Source organism: Lampetra planeri, chromosome 17 (assembly GCF_965212315.1).
Source record: "Lampetra planeri chromosome 17, kcLamPlan1.2.h2, whole genome shotgun sequence".
NCBI lineage: Eukaryota > Metazoa > Chordata > Hyperoartia > Petromyzontiformes > Petromyzontidae > Lampetra > Lampetra planeri.
Genome location: NC_136123.1, coordinates 3,813,097 through 3,827,492, shown reverse-complemented (window position 1 = coordinate 3,827,492; position 14,396 = coordinate 3,813,097). Strand labels below are relative to the sequence as shown.

The following is a 14,396-nucleotide window of genomic DNA, read 5'->3' as shown; positions in this document are numbered from 1 at the left end:
GCATCGAGCCTAATCCGTGTAGCTATGGCGGTCGTAATTCTAGCACTTTTTGGCAGAATATGCGACAAACGTCTTTTTTCCGAATGCATGGCTAATGCCCACATTTACGTCAACGCATGAAAGCAATCTGCATGGATAGCCCCATGTTGTATTTATATCGGTCCACTAATGCCATCTTCCTCACGGGCATGAGAAACCAGACCCGAGAGGTAATGGGCCATTCCATGACCAGCACAACAAACAATACATTTTGTTGCACTGTCCTCTCCTGATCACCAGCTCGTCCTCCGACAGCCATGCATGGTGGTCACCCACAGAAGCACTGTCCAGGCTCATAGACTATCATTGCAATCAATCAAACTTTATTTCTTTAAAAGCACCTTTCTTCAACCAAGGCCCCTGCATATAAATTATTATTCTCCAAAAAAACCCAACAACTTGAAAACCATGCAATTATATAATAATTAGTTTCATCTGTGATCATATCACATTCAATTTTGCGGCTTTCAAAACCACAGCCCTGAAGTTGATAGATACTCGTGACAGCATATCTCTCATCGGCACTGACCTCATAACATTACAACTGATTCTGACAGTGGCCAGGCTAAATGCATGACGCTCCCTTTGCAAAGAAATCTACGTGGCGAGCTAAAAGGCAGGCTACGCGGTCCAGTTGAGGCTAGCTTTGCCCGGTGTAAGGATCCTGTGGGAATCTAGGGCGCGCACACTTTCCCAGTTTGTCTTCCAGGCTCGCTCGGTATTACGTGGTCATGGGAATAAGATATGACTGACACAGAAAGGTAATGATAGCACTACATTCTGCAAATGTGGTAGCACTTATTTATTCAATACAGAACACCAAAATGCTACTCGCAACAATAAAAAATGTCTCGCTTTTAAGATTGCCTTCCGTACCTATTTTTTGTGTTACTATGTGACCATGTTCACAAGCGATGCAATGTCACATTGAGCGAAGTAGAATTCATAGAATTCCATTAATCGTTTTGAGATTAGAAGAATAACAAAAATATACAGTCTCACTTTCATACAGTTGGTAAATTTTGACAAGGAAAAATAGAATGGCAAATTTGCCAGAATTTACATATTAAGGAATCGTGTTGGATATCACAAAATCAAGCGAGCGCATGTTCTAAATGTGATTGGTGCTAGCTTTGATTGAGCCAATTAGAATGTAGTAATGAAATCCCCCAAGATATATACAAAGGCAAATATTCACTATATAGCCTGAACAAACTGTAGGAGAAAGTGCTGTTTGCGAGCACCTATGAAGGCACATACGTACGTGCGTGCACACACCATCTCCCGTCATTACCCTACGACCCCTGCTCCTTCTTAGTGTTGTTTTCCCTCCTCAGTAACTCTTAAAGGTGAGAACTCTCCGAGTGTGTGTATGTGTGTGTGCACTTTCCATCGAAGACAATACAGGAATTTGCATGCTCGCCAACGCTCTGGGGAGAGAGTACACGGAAAACATACCTCTACAAAAAAACTTGATGCACTCCACGGTTAACAGGTGTGAAATGTTAATTGCCTCACACCTATTAATCACAGGTTGTGTTGTGTTCCATGATGGCATTTTTTTTACTTTTTCGCGTGGCAGCCAACATTAAATTAAACTGTAGTCGTGAGTCCAGTATGATTGTAAATGCATACTTAGACAGACAGATTGCATTATTTAATAACAAAATGAGAACCCATTGAGACCAATGACCTCTCTTTCTTTCTGCGATTCTTTCTGCGATGAAGAAGGAACCATTACCTGAGATGTCGCTTCTTATAGATGGAATGTAGGTTTATGTAGGTTTATACCTACGTGACCTTTAAGAGTTACCGAGGAAGATTCCTACGTAGGTTCATACCTACGTGATTTACCGAAAGAACCAAAGAGTATGGATTCCGTGTATTGTATGGCGGTTAGCCTACAGTTAGTGTGCTGTCAAAATTATCAAACTACTATTACAAAAAATGTCATGGAAGATTTCTCGTGGCTTATATCAAAGAAGACAAGGGAACCTATAGACAAACCACTGTCGGTTGCCTTCAATGCTGCAAGCGAGAGAAAGAAAAAAAAACACATCTGAACGACACATGGACGCAGAATTATTATTCTGCCGAAGACACAAACATTTGAAATCAAGTCCATTTCTCCACTCTCACTTGCACCAGTGGCTGTGGAGTCATGTGAAGTTGTGAGCTGTTTACATGCAATTCTTACAGCGGCAGGGACGCTGTCGTGGTGTAACGGCTAACACATTGGACCAGAGGCTGCCACTCGATCTCCTGGTGAATCTCCGAGTAGCGCGGGTTGGCTACGTCCGGTGCAGAATAAGTTGAACGTACTTACAGCATCTTCTTGGTTCTTTCGGTAAAGTCACGTAGAAGGGAAGTAATAAAATAATAAAAGTAAAACATAATAAAATAATTCTCACGACGTTTCGGCCACAACACAAGCAGCCGTCCTCAGGTGACAACCAGGTCTGTCGAAACGTCGTGAGAATTATTTTATTATGTTTTACTTTTATTATTTTATTACTTCCCTTCTACGTGACTTTACCGAAAGAACCAAGAAGATAAATCCCTGCAGTCACGAAAGCTTTAAATTGAAATGTACTTACAGCAGTTGAAACAATGCTGCCAATTTCCAAAACGCTCCCACCTCTACCCACGAAGCAGTTTAATTAAATGATCGGCAAGTCACATGCAGTGAGTTAAATTGTGGTCACTCCCATCTATTCCCGAAAAACGTCTGATGAGCGTGAAACAGGGATGCCCTTCTACCGGCAGTTGGGAACTATTTCGGGGCTGCACCTTTAACTTCATGTATTTTTACTTGCCATGCCCACGTAGATCACAGCCCCCCTAACCACTGCACCAACTGAGTTATGTTCTGCAGCCCATGAACAGGGCCTCTGAGTGTGGAAACGTTGAATATTGTACTACTGCAATACCCAAGAGTGCTATATTATCAGTCTGGCTATATATAACTTTAATCGGCCTCACTGCATCTGCCCTAACAGTGCTTGGACTGTCTCTTAAGCATCGTTTTGGATAGCTTATTGGCATCCATTTAACAGCAAATGGAAAACACACCCCATGTTCTTTGCGGCCTGGCATATCTATAAATGGGTGTTAATTTCCCCTCTGACATTCATAGATTTTTCTCCAATTATACTATAATTTTATTTCTGGATCAAGGCCCAAGGACCTCACTGCGATGTGTAAATGTTTCAAAAATGGCCTTGAAACGCAGGAAGCCATTAACCTCTTGCGTTCTGCGATGTCACCGTCTGCCACTTCGCAACGGGTCGGGCACTGTGCCCCGTTTGTTGCATCCTCTTACATTTGTGTTCAATGTCACAACAGACAACGGAGGTTGAGGGGCTGCGAAGGAATGCATTGAGAACGGCAAGCCCATGGACATGCGCATAACTTCCTACCCGCGTTAGTAGGCGACTTTCAAACATGAATGTGATTACAACCACCTCAAAAGAAACGAGTTGCATTTTTTGTTGTTGCTTAAATCTACTCATCTCAAAACAACCTTTGTAAACATCGCCAAGTTGCCAATTTGAATCTTGGTGCAATTATCTCAGCGTACTCTTCGGACTGGCAAAGAGGTTAATTAAATTGCCTCTTTTCTTGCACACCACGAATCTGTGCTCCAATCCACTCTCCTACCAATTTGTTGCAACTGAGCTCATTTCGCACCTCAATGCTGACAGCCTCCAAAGAGGTGAGGCCGCGCTCGCTCTGGGGGCTGAGCGCGAAAATGCTTGAGCGCCGCTTGCATCCTATAAAAGAATCACTCCTGTTTGGCCCAGTCTGATGCCTTTCATACCTGCCCTTTCACACGACACCATAAGTCTCGCAATTTTCGCCACAGCAAGTGGATGCATCCATTGGCGCAAATGTCAATTCGAAAAACTTCGAGATTATGCCTTTGTTCTTACGGCTCAAAATGCCGGTTGCCTGCTGTGTGCTAACACGCCAATGGTGTGAGACGGAGACGGTGCAACCAACTTCTTTCTTTCCACGTGCACTTTGCAGTCGGGAAGCACCGGTAAAAAGTAAAATTGCATAATAGCATACGACGTTTCGATTGCAACACAAGCAATCATCATGTACGTTTTTGTGTCGCTTTTTCATTATACCTGATGATGATTGCTTGTGTTGCAATCGAAACGTCGTATGCTATTATTTAATTTTTTATTTTATCTTTATACGTGACTTTACCGAAAGAACAAAAGAGTAATTCCTGCAGTCACGAAAGCTCCAAAATTAAGAGTAAAATTGCATCATGTGTATTCTTTCTTTTTTTTACAATTGCACATATCACAAGCAATAACAAGTAGACGTAAGGCGTGCTTTTTCTGCCTGGGAAGTGGTCATTGTGGCAATAACGCTCAACACACAAACACACTTTTTGACGAAATTGACAGTGGGATGTAATGCATGCAGAGCCATACCCTACCCCCCCCTGCCTCTTTCAGGGAAGACATTGCCAGGTGAAAAATAATCGTTGTGTCTCCTCTGTGTGTGTCTGAGTGTTATTTGTGTGTTTGTCGGTCTAGGTGTTGCTTGTCTAATTCGCTTATCTGCCTACACGTGTGTCTGTATGAATGATTGTTTTTCTTCGTGTTTTTCTCTGCCTGTACGTATGTGTCTGTCTGTGTGTGAGTTTGTCTGTGAGTTTGTCTGTGTTTTTTTATCTGCATGTGTGTCTGTGCATTTGTCTCACTGTGTCCTTGTCGGTCTGTATGTTTGTCTATCTGTGTATTTCTCTTTGTTTATTTCTGTCTGCGTGTTTGCCTTTTTCTGCTCGTGCCTGTCTCTGGATTTGTTTGTCTGTGTGTTGTCTGTATGTCTGTCTGTACCCTTGTCTCTTTTTTGTGTCTTTGTATGTCTGTCTGTCTGCATGCAGAGAGGTAAAAAGGTCAATTCTCAAAGGGCAATGCCATAATGATGCAATGACTTTCACAGTTATTTGACCACATGTGCGCTCCATCTCCAACACACATTGCCTGACCATCTCCGTCAATCTAAGTTGAAGTTTCCAGGGGTAATCGTGGCTGATGGCATTGTACCCTGGAATTGCTTTACAGGCCAATGGGCCAGAATGTGGGTTCACAATGCAACCAAGAAGTGTCATGGGAAAAGGTTACACCAGACATTAGGCTGCACCATTCCAAAATAATTAAATTCATTTCTGACATTACCGTCGGATGACAATATATAATATAATTGTGTGCGTGTTGAATACCATTCCTATTCATAGTGCTTTGATCACGAGCCTCCATTGTCATATAGTTGTTGATAAAAGTGCATATCATTTATGCATTGATCGTCTTTGAAAATATCATAGCAAACACGAATCGCTGCATTGCAGGTGAAATTACAATGTAGGTAAAGACATGTTCGGGTTGGCATAGCGTGTAAATGCAACTTCATCTCATAACACTGCTTAAGAAGAGGGAGACGTGCAATATGGGGAAACCGCCAAAAATATAAATATACGTGTATATACACTTAACCTGCTGGACATCTGTGAAAAAGAGCTTCATAGCTCATCGGATTCCTCCAGTATAAATAAATATTCTGATAAAATTGGGGGAGTGAGTAAGTAGGTCGGTCTGAACACGTGTTACCTTGCGCCCTTATGAGTCCAGTCACGAATGTACACTGATCACACGTAGCAAGGCCTTTTGAACAACACTCTTTTAAGTCTGTTGCAAAGCTGGCTCAGGCTCAAGGATAGACCTCAAACATCTGCTGCCTGTAACTGGGTTCCAGGTATCCGGGGCCAGAGACCCCGACACTGCGCTGACCGTAGTATCACAGCACAATGTTCACATGCGGGTACAGCAGCAGGATCACCAAGGGCTGTAGATCCTTCATAGACGTAGCTGTAATCAATAATCGGCAGAGAAGCGTGAGCCCAAATCGGTGTGGATTGTACTTAAGCTTCCCCAGTTACCGATTGAGATTGGTCCGTTAAATCACACTTTTTCCCCTCCCTTTATTTGTATTCGTAATATAATGTAGTCGTGGGGCCTTTTTTACGTTTTCTACTGGTTCCCTATTCCTGTAACGTGTAAAGAATATACCGACACTGTTTTTATCGCGACTGATGAAACCATTATTGTAGTGAAGATTTGTACTGTACAACATCTGTACCATCGCAGGATGACCACGACATACTGTAGACTCTATCGGCGTATTGGGCCCTTCCTGCTGAAATGAACACAAAAACATTATCATCTCAAAATGAAGTTTTTTTCATTTGGGGATACAAATTCGAATTTAGAACTTGTATAGCATCAACATACCATAGCTTTAACTCTTGTCGGTGATTGCCGAATTATCTCTAAAATTTCACTTTTGATCTTTAGAGTTGCTCTGGTAAATCCATTATTGTTAACAGCAATGTTATAACACGAAGCCCGTAAAAAAATATAGCAAGTTCTTTAAGATGTTGAGTATGACGTCGGCTGAGATGAGTGAAAAGTTGCCGGTGTTCATGACCACAACTTTATTTCACATCAGGCGTTTTCAAACAGTTTCTTGCATAAAAAAGGGGAAAAAAACTATGGCAACTATATTTTGATTTAAAGCTTTCGTGACTGTAGGGATTCATATTCTTGGTTATTTCGGTAAAGTCACGTTGAAGGGAAACAATAAAATAATAAAAATATACAACAATAAAATTCTCACGACGTTTCGACTGCAGTCGTGAGAATTTTCGACTACAGTCGAAACGTCGTGAGAATTTTATTGTTTTGTATTTTTATCATTTTAGTATTTCCCTTCTACGTGACTTTACCGAAAGATTTGAAGCTTTCGTGACTGCAAGGATCCATACTCTTAGGTTTTTTCGGTAAAGTCACGTAGGTAAAACATAAATAACACATCTTCTTGGTTCTTTCGGTAAAGTCACGTAGAAGGGAAGTAATAAAATAATAAAAATAAAACATAGTAAAACAATTCTCACGACGTTTCGGCCACAACGCAAGTAGCCGTCCTCTTCGCCTGAGGACGGCTGCTTGCGTTGTGGCCGAAACGTCGTGAGAATTGTTTTATTATGTTTTATTTTTATTATTTTATTACTTCCCTTCTACGTGACTTTACCGAAAGAACCAAGAAGATGAATCCCTGCAGTCACGAAAGCTTTAAATCGAAAAATAAATAACACAATATAAGAAATAATCTTTACTTGATACAGCAATTGTGCTGTGAAGGTTCCACCTGAAGACGGAAGCTTGTGTTGCCTCCGAAACGTCGCGATTTATAATTTTATTTCTATTATTTCTTCTATTATTTATACTATTTATTATTTATTATTATTTTTATCTACGTGACTTTACCGAAAAAACCTAAGAGTATTTACCGAAAGAACCAAGAATATAACGGCAACTATGGCTATATAACTGATCCGTGTTTCCCACCCAACTCACACCAGTGTCTAAACAATCTCACCACACTGTGTAGCAGCACGCATCATGGTCTCCGTAGGTAACCTTTAAAGTAAGTCAGTCGTGCTGTGAGCCCGTGACATTTTTCCCATTCTCTAAATGACCACACATTTGTTATTCAAAATGAAATCAGCTTGAGACATTGTGTGTGTGTGGGGGGGGAGTGGTTTACAGCTGTTGGCCAAAGACAAAAATGTTCATTGCATGATAAATCATTGAACTCAGTAGAATTTATAACTACAAATATGGACGCAAAGGCGTGGAACATTACTGCTGTATCCATCATTCCACGGAGGCAGAAAAAGAAACGAAATACAACTGGATCTATTTTAACTGTAATTGAACTACATTTTATGGACTTGTGGTCAACAATAAAAAAAAATGTGTGTAATATCCCGCACTGCAGTTTTGCAACTGCTGCATTTCCTAATGAACTTACACAGAAATGTCCCACGAATGAATAAGCCAATTTCAATTCGCAGTCACTGTACCGTGCACAATGAGACCTGTCCTCCACTGCACAATACGCACATCATTTCACTGGACCTGCCTTTTGTATCACGTGACCAGCACTGCTATGCACCATTAGACCAGGAGCCTACAACGCAAAGGGCATCTGAGTCGAGACAAATTCCTCTTTTATAATACAATGTTTTATTTGCATCTGTGTCATTTTATATCTATATATATATGTTATTGAAACATATAAAGGTATTATTTTCATTGACAAAAGGACAGAACACATATATGCTGGTCTTTTAAATACATTGCAAGAGTAAATATATAGATGCTATGTTGTCACACACAAAAAATATAGATTTAATGTACATTTAAAAATAATAATTGACATTATTTTAGAGTCTACTTCTGGGCTAAGGCCTACCCCACACCATGTCAGCCATGGGGGTTGTTTTGACCATACTTCACCATGCCGGTCAAAGTGCCGGTTGATGCAGGGGGCCCCAGGGCAGAATCAGTTCATCGTTTCTCACTGGTGTTATCAATGGCTGAGAATTTAACAATTTAAAGATTGCCAGGTTTGCAGTGCAGTGCGTTAACCACTGGATTTCTTCCCCCCCTCCCTCCCCTTCCCCCCAAGAATATATTATTAGTTGTGTTATCACTTGATATTATTTAAATTCGAGGTTTGTGGTTGGCGTTGTAAGGCTACGTAAATCTATTTCTGAGTCTCCCTTTGAAGGTTAGGGTGCTACGGTTAGGGTTAGTTGTTTGAGCAACCGTTTTTGTTGAGGTCAGAGCAAGTGTTATGATTGTTATTGTTATGGCAACATTTGTGAATTTGCCTAACCAGAGCTGCCACCATTATTTGCGTCGTTAGGATAAAAAGTTTACAACTACTGTAATTACAACTTACGTCACATTTAAACAACCTTTCTCTGAATACGGTTAAAAAACTCATTTACTCAGTTTTGACAGCTGTAGCGGCTTTAGTATATACAATTTACAGGTTAAAATGCCTCTATTTACAGTATAAAATCGAATGTGAATGCGCATGGAAATAAGAATACGCAGAAAAAAATTAGAGGCTTTAAGTACGCATAATTGAACTACCACAACCTCTGCCTTTCTGGACCACGACCTTCGCGGGCGTTTAACATTTTTTGCATATTTGCTTACATTAAAATCTGCACACATCTCTAAAAGCTGTATTCAAAAAATAAGAAAAAAAGCGCTTTCATTGTTGTGCACAATAATACTCATTGATAATACCTCCCGTGTCTGCTAACCCTTATGCAGACATACAGCTTTGGCAAGCTGCATTGTAAGAGGCACCACAATGAAAGCACTTACTGGCCCCCGCAAGCGGCACACCAATAAACGTGGTGGACCCACATTTAAATAGTATCCAATCTGATTTAACCCTCTCACACACGCGCAGTCCCCGCCACGACACGTCAGTGAACGCCCAAGCATCGAGATGTTGCAAACGCTCCTCCAGAGAGGGCATTTGGAGGCAAGTTTTTTTTTGTTCTTCTCTCCGCCGCCAATAATTTCCCCCAGGATGCAGTGTGGCTTGACCCTAGTTTCCGTCGCGGGCCCGTTCCTAATCTTTACCAAGGAAAAAAAGAACAATTACAATGTGGCCATGCCACCATTTAGCGTAGCCCCGTGATGTTCGGAAACGGTGAGCGAATGGGTTAGAGCTCTCCGTCTGCGTTCCGTTTATTATGAAAAGCGGCCCACTAATGGGTATTTTGATTTATGTGCAAACATGGAGCATTCTTTCTCTGGAATCCTCCACTTGCAGTGGATGTGATAGTCTACGTTTTCTCTGAATTTACCATGTATATTGGTCCATGACTTGCGGTTATTAAATTATTTAAGAAGAATATTTGTTTTTCCCGAGGGATGTACTTCCCTATGGCAATGAACAATCCTTATCCCACCCGAAGGCACTACATCTCCAAACAAAAAAAGAGTCACTGTAAACCCCTATGGTTCTCTGCACATTACGCGCGCGAGTTTCGGCTACACTTGCTCAAGAGAGCACGACTCTGGCAATGTTAGGGAGTAGTGGCACAATGGCAGGATTGGTTTAAGTTGGATGGGGGGGGAGGGGGTGCCCTGGGGCCTTTCGGAGCTGTGAGGACGAGGGTGGAGAATCTTTGCCCATTCAATTGCCTCCCTTTACCTGTGTTGCCACTGCTCGCGCCCGATGTCGAACACTCCGTTCTCGTTTTACCTCTGGTTATTTCAGATTCGGTTGTGTTTTTGTTTGTTGTTGTTGTTGTTGTTAAATGTGATATACGTATTGCATATCGCATTTAATATGGGCAGAAACAAACAATCAAAAAACAAACAAGCGGAGAGGTGCTGCGTCAGGTCGGAGAACAACGTGAACCTCGTTAGATCAACGAAGAAGAGGGGGGACATCTGGTTTGGGGCTCGTGGTGGCGGTGAGGTTATAACGGATTGCGGAAGGAGGTGATTGTGCACGTGGTGGTGGTGATGGGGAATGGATTGCCGAATGAGGTGATTGTGCACGTGGTGGTGGTGAGGAGGGGGAACGGATTGCTGAAGGTGGTGACCGGGGGAAGATGCTTTGGGGGAAAACCCAAGGGGCAGGAAAAGAACCGTGATGCTAGATGGTGTTCCACAAGAGAAGATGTCCAACGGGCAGTGGAAGAGAGCAGCGGAAGACAGAGCAACACGGAGATTATTGTGCCTCGGACCTATCTACGGACAGAAAACAACCATGATACGAATTGTAAAGCTGCGTACAAGTTTAAAAGAACAAAACTATTTTCATTTCGGCACGTAACTGGGAGTAGTACACGTAGTGACATTATCGATTTCATTACCAAATTACCGAGAGAATTAATCAGAGTGCTCCAGTATTGCATTTCAAACATGACACGTGGGTTATGCAGTTTTTGGGGCACCTCTGCATATGAGGCCTCAATCTGCAGCACCTTAAGCCCCTGCGACAATCTGATCCTTGCACAGTGGTTAGCAGACTGCGCTATCAACCCAGCGACCGGAATGTGATTCCCAGCGACGGCAAACATCAGTGGCAAGTGATATCTGAACCAATTCTGCCCCCCCCCCCACCATTACCGACCAGCACTGCCCTGCCTGGACAAGTATGATCCATCAACTGCCATGATCCATCAACCACCATGATGGCGTGGGGCGGCCTTCATCCAGCAATGGATTGACAAAGGGCTATGAATTATTATCATTTTAATTATATTACACGAGGATACTGCTAATACAAATCAATCGGAAACCAGCATCCCATTTATTCCTGACAAACAATACAGAAGAGGGGAGAAATCGACTTGGCCGTTTGTGCCTTAAGAATAGCTTGGGACAAACACGTGTATGCGCAAACACGTGTTTGTGTGCATGCCTCTCTATGTGTGAATGCGTGCTCTGACCTCAACCTAACAATGAAGCCGAATTCTTTAGCAAGCCACTAGGCACCTCATGATTTACCCCCCTTTTTGATGCAATGTATTGCCTTGATTCAGGGTCACGATATAAGTGAACATCAGTTAGGGGTGATATCTGAACTGGTCCAAGGCACTTTACTCTTAATAAACCCACGCTGACCCGCATGGTGAAGTATGGCAAAACAATTTCTATAACTGACACGGCATGGAGAGAGGCATTGGTCCAGCAGTGGATTGTAAAACAGGGCCCAACATGTTAATAACATTTATTGATATATATCTGATATTTCATAGATGTGAATGTGTGCCCTGTACGTGTGAAGACGATTGGAAGGTCTTAAATACAATACTAGAATGCGGACCTATTTAGTATATCACATTAAACCAAGCAGATGTATATATATATGCAGATTAATTATTATACATACACAACATCCGCATGTATAGAATTGCCTGCTGCAGACCATCTTGACAAAATGCATTTGGTACACCTCGCAAAGATGCTCACAATAGTATCATCAGTTAGAATCAGAATCTTTATTTATACTGGAGGAATCCGATGAGCAATAAAGCTCTTTTTCGCAGATGTCCAGTCGGAGGCGGGTGAGCAAGTAATAACAACAAACAATGCACAACCACGATACGAGCACAAAGACAAGAGGAACAAGATTCATGTTTTGTCGTTGAAATCAAATCATGACGTTGTCACCATCCCCCATTCTCTTTTTCGCATCAGCTTATGGTATCGAGTAACCACATCGGTCGACTGCTGACGTTACAACATTCCTACATGCCGCTCAGCCTCATCCCATATCGTTTGAGTTCAAGAGGTCATGGTGATCTAATGCCAATGTCGTCATACTCAGCTTGGCCACTGTCCAATCTGCCGTTGAGTTAGAGTTGCCACTTGGTGCTGCTTTTTCCCAGGACATGCTCTTTGCGAGATGGCTGTCGTGGGATCCATAAGTCTTCCCGGGGACATTAAAAGTCCCCGCTTTTTTGTCAGTTGTGTAATAATGCGGCACTCCAAGACGTTGTGTCCTACATGTAGCCCCTCCCGTCTTCTGGCATTGTGAGATATCTCATTTCCATCACATGCCGATATTTTTTTTCGTACATCGGCGGTGGCAACATGGGGTGGTGCTAATCTTCATTAAAATAATTGGGGCAAAGCAAATATTAGCTTTCATTCAAACCCTAATGCACATCAACAGCGAATTAACACGTATAAAGCTAATTCAACTCTCTCATCTCCATCTTGTTTCTCTGTTCGCTCATTGAACTCCATCCTTGTCCATTGTCTTGCATCAATGTCTGATCTGGATCTCTCTGCTCTCATTTCGCTACATTTCTATCTCTTGCCGATATCTCATTTGTCATCTCACTCGGAAATTTATGAATTCAAAGAGGAGGCCCCCAAAAATATGTTTTCCCGTTGGGGCTGCTCCATCACTGACTTGGCAACCCTGCCCTGGGTGCAAACATTTAGGCTTCGGTGCGTGAATGCAGGAGTACCCGTCTCGTTGTCGGACTTGTTGTCGTGTTCCGTGTCGGTGAGAGTGAGGACCGAGTTGGCTCGGCTGGAAACGCAGGAGTTTCCACCCGTCACCTCCCTGCCCCAAAGCCTCGCCAGGCGATCTGAGAACAAGAGGGCCGCGAGCATTGACGCTTCTCCATCGGTCACCTCCGTGTGCTTTGTGGTCTCACCACGGGCTCAACCCCACAACCCACTCCCCTGCAGGCTGCATCACACACTCGGCATCTATCAACATTCAGGATGAGACACGTCACCAAAAGAAAGCTCTGAACAAATGTCCGCGGTTTGGCTGCAACGCTCCGACAGCACTCGCGGGCACACCACTCGCCACGGAGAGCAGGGGGCATCGGCGATCGACTGGCCCCAGCGTGGGTGGTCAACCGAGAGCTGCCCAGTGAAAGCCACGTGGAGACACACGGTGGGGGAATCGACGTTTCGGTGGCAGCTCCCTCTGCAAATGGGGTGGAAGTGATGAAGAGGAACGACGCCGTCTTGGAAAGTTCTGTCCGTTTACTTCGCACATTAATGGTCACCGCCAAAGGGGCTCGTTTCGGGGTCGACGAGGAAGTACCCGCGCAGCTAAGGTCACGTGAAAAGGGCATGTTGGGATCGAGGGCGATTGCAGGCCCGCTTGCGAGCGAGCGATTGTTAGACTCGCGTGCGAGATGTAGTGCACGGTTGTACATCGTCTCGTTGTGTTTGGCTTCGTTTTTACTTCGATGCTTGCCTCAAATATATATCAGCAACTAAAAAAAAATTAAAATGTTTGCTCGGTCTTCATAATAAAACATTTTCTACGTATGCTTTATTGGCTAAAACCTAAAACGAAATAACTTAAATGGCCGGTGCATAAATAAGTAATTAATGGATAAAAAGGCATAATTGATTTTCTTTTTTGCATGCATTCGTTATTGAATAATTTTATCTTTGAACGCTGGACTCCTTCAACATTGCCAATAAAGCTGCAAATCCAAACGGATGCCTTTAATGTAGAAGATTAAATGAGAAGAAAAATAAAATATCCATTTAAACTGCATGCAGAAAATAGGACAATATTTATTAAATATTTCTATTACGATTGTCTTAGGCATGTTAAAATAAAAGTTTTATCCAATATTAAAGCACATCTCGTTTATCTACAAAACAATAATTATGTTAAGACATTATTATAATGTCAAACTTACAAATTTGCATACCAAAACAGAAGTTTGCACTTAAATTGAATATTCTTTTTTTCATTATCCGCCTGCCTACATTTATTAGAAAACATTAGGAACAGATATAACATCACGCCACATGGCGAATTATTTATTCAGGAACATCTGTATGTGCGGATCAGGCATCGAGATTAACTCCTCCGAAAATGGATTGATTCATCATTACCTAATCCCAACACGTGCTTAAATAGCCAACAGACGCACATTACTTTTTTGCGTGTGTAAGCTTTGTTGT

General features: G+C 42.4%; 1 protein-coding gene across 3 annotated transcripts in view; it reads right to left on the bottom strand.

Moving 5' to 3' along the window:
- Positions 1-14,396, bottom strand: part of LOC144723278 (teneurin-3-like) — a 469,866-nt gene that overhangs the window by 300,592 nt on the left and 154,878 nt on the right. For 2 of the 3 annotated variants that reach the window (XM_078601881.1, XM_078601882.1), the window contains exon 3: positions 12,923-13,045. The exons of the other annotated variant lie outside the window; for it this stretch is intronic. In XM_078601881.1, the coding sequence (XP_078458007.1) occupies positions 12,923-13,045 (123 nt within the window). The remainder of the gene's footprint in view (positions 1-12,922; positions 13,046-14,396) is intronic. 3 annotated transcript variants of the gene reach the window in all.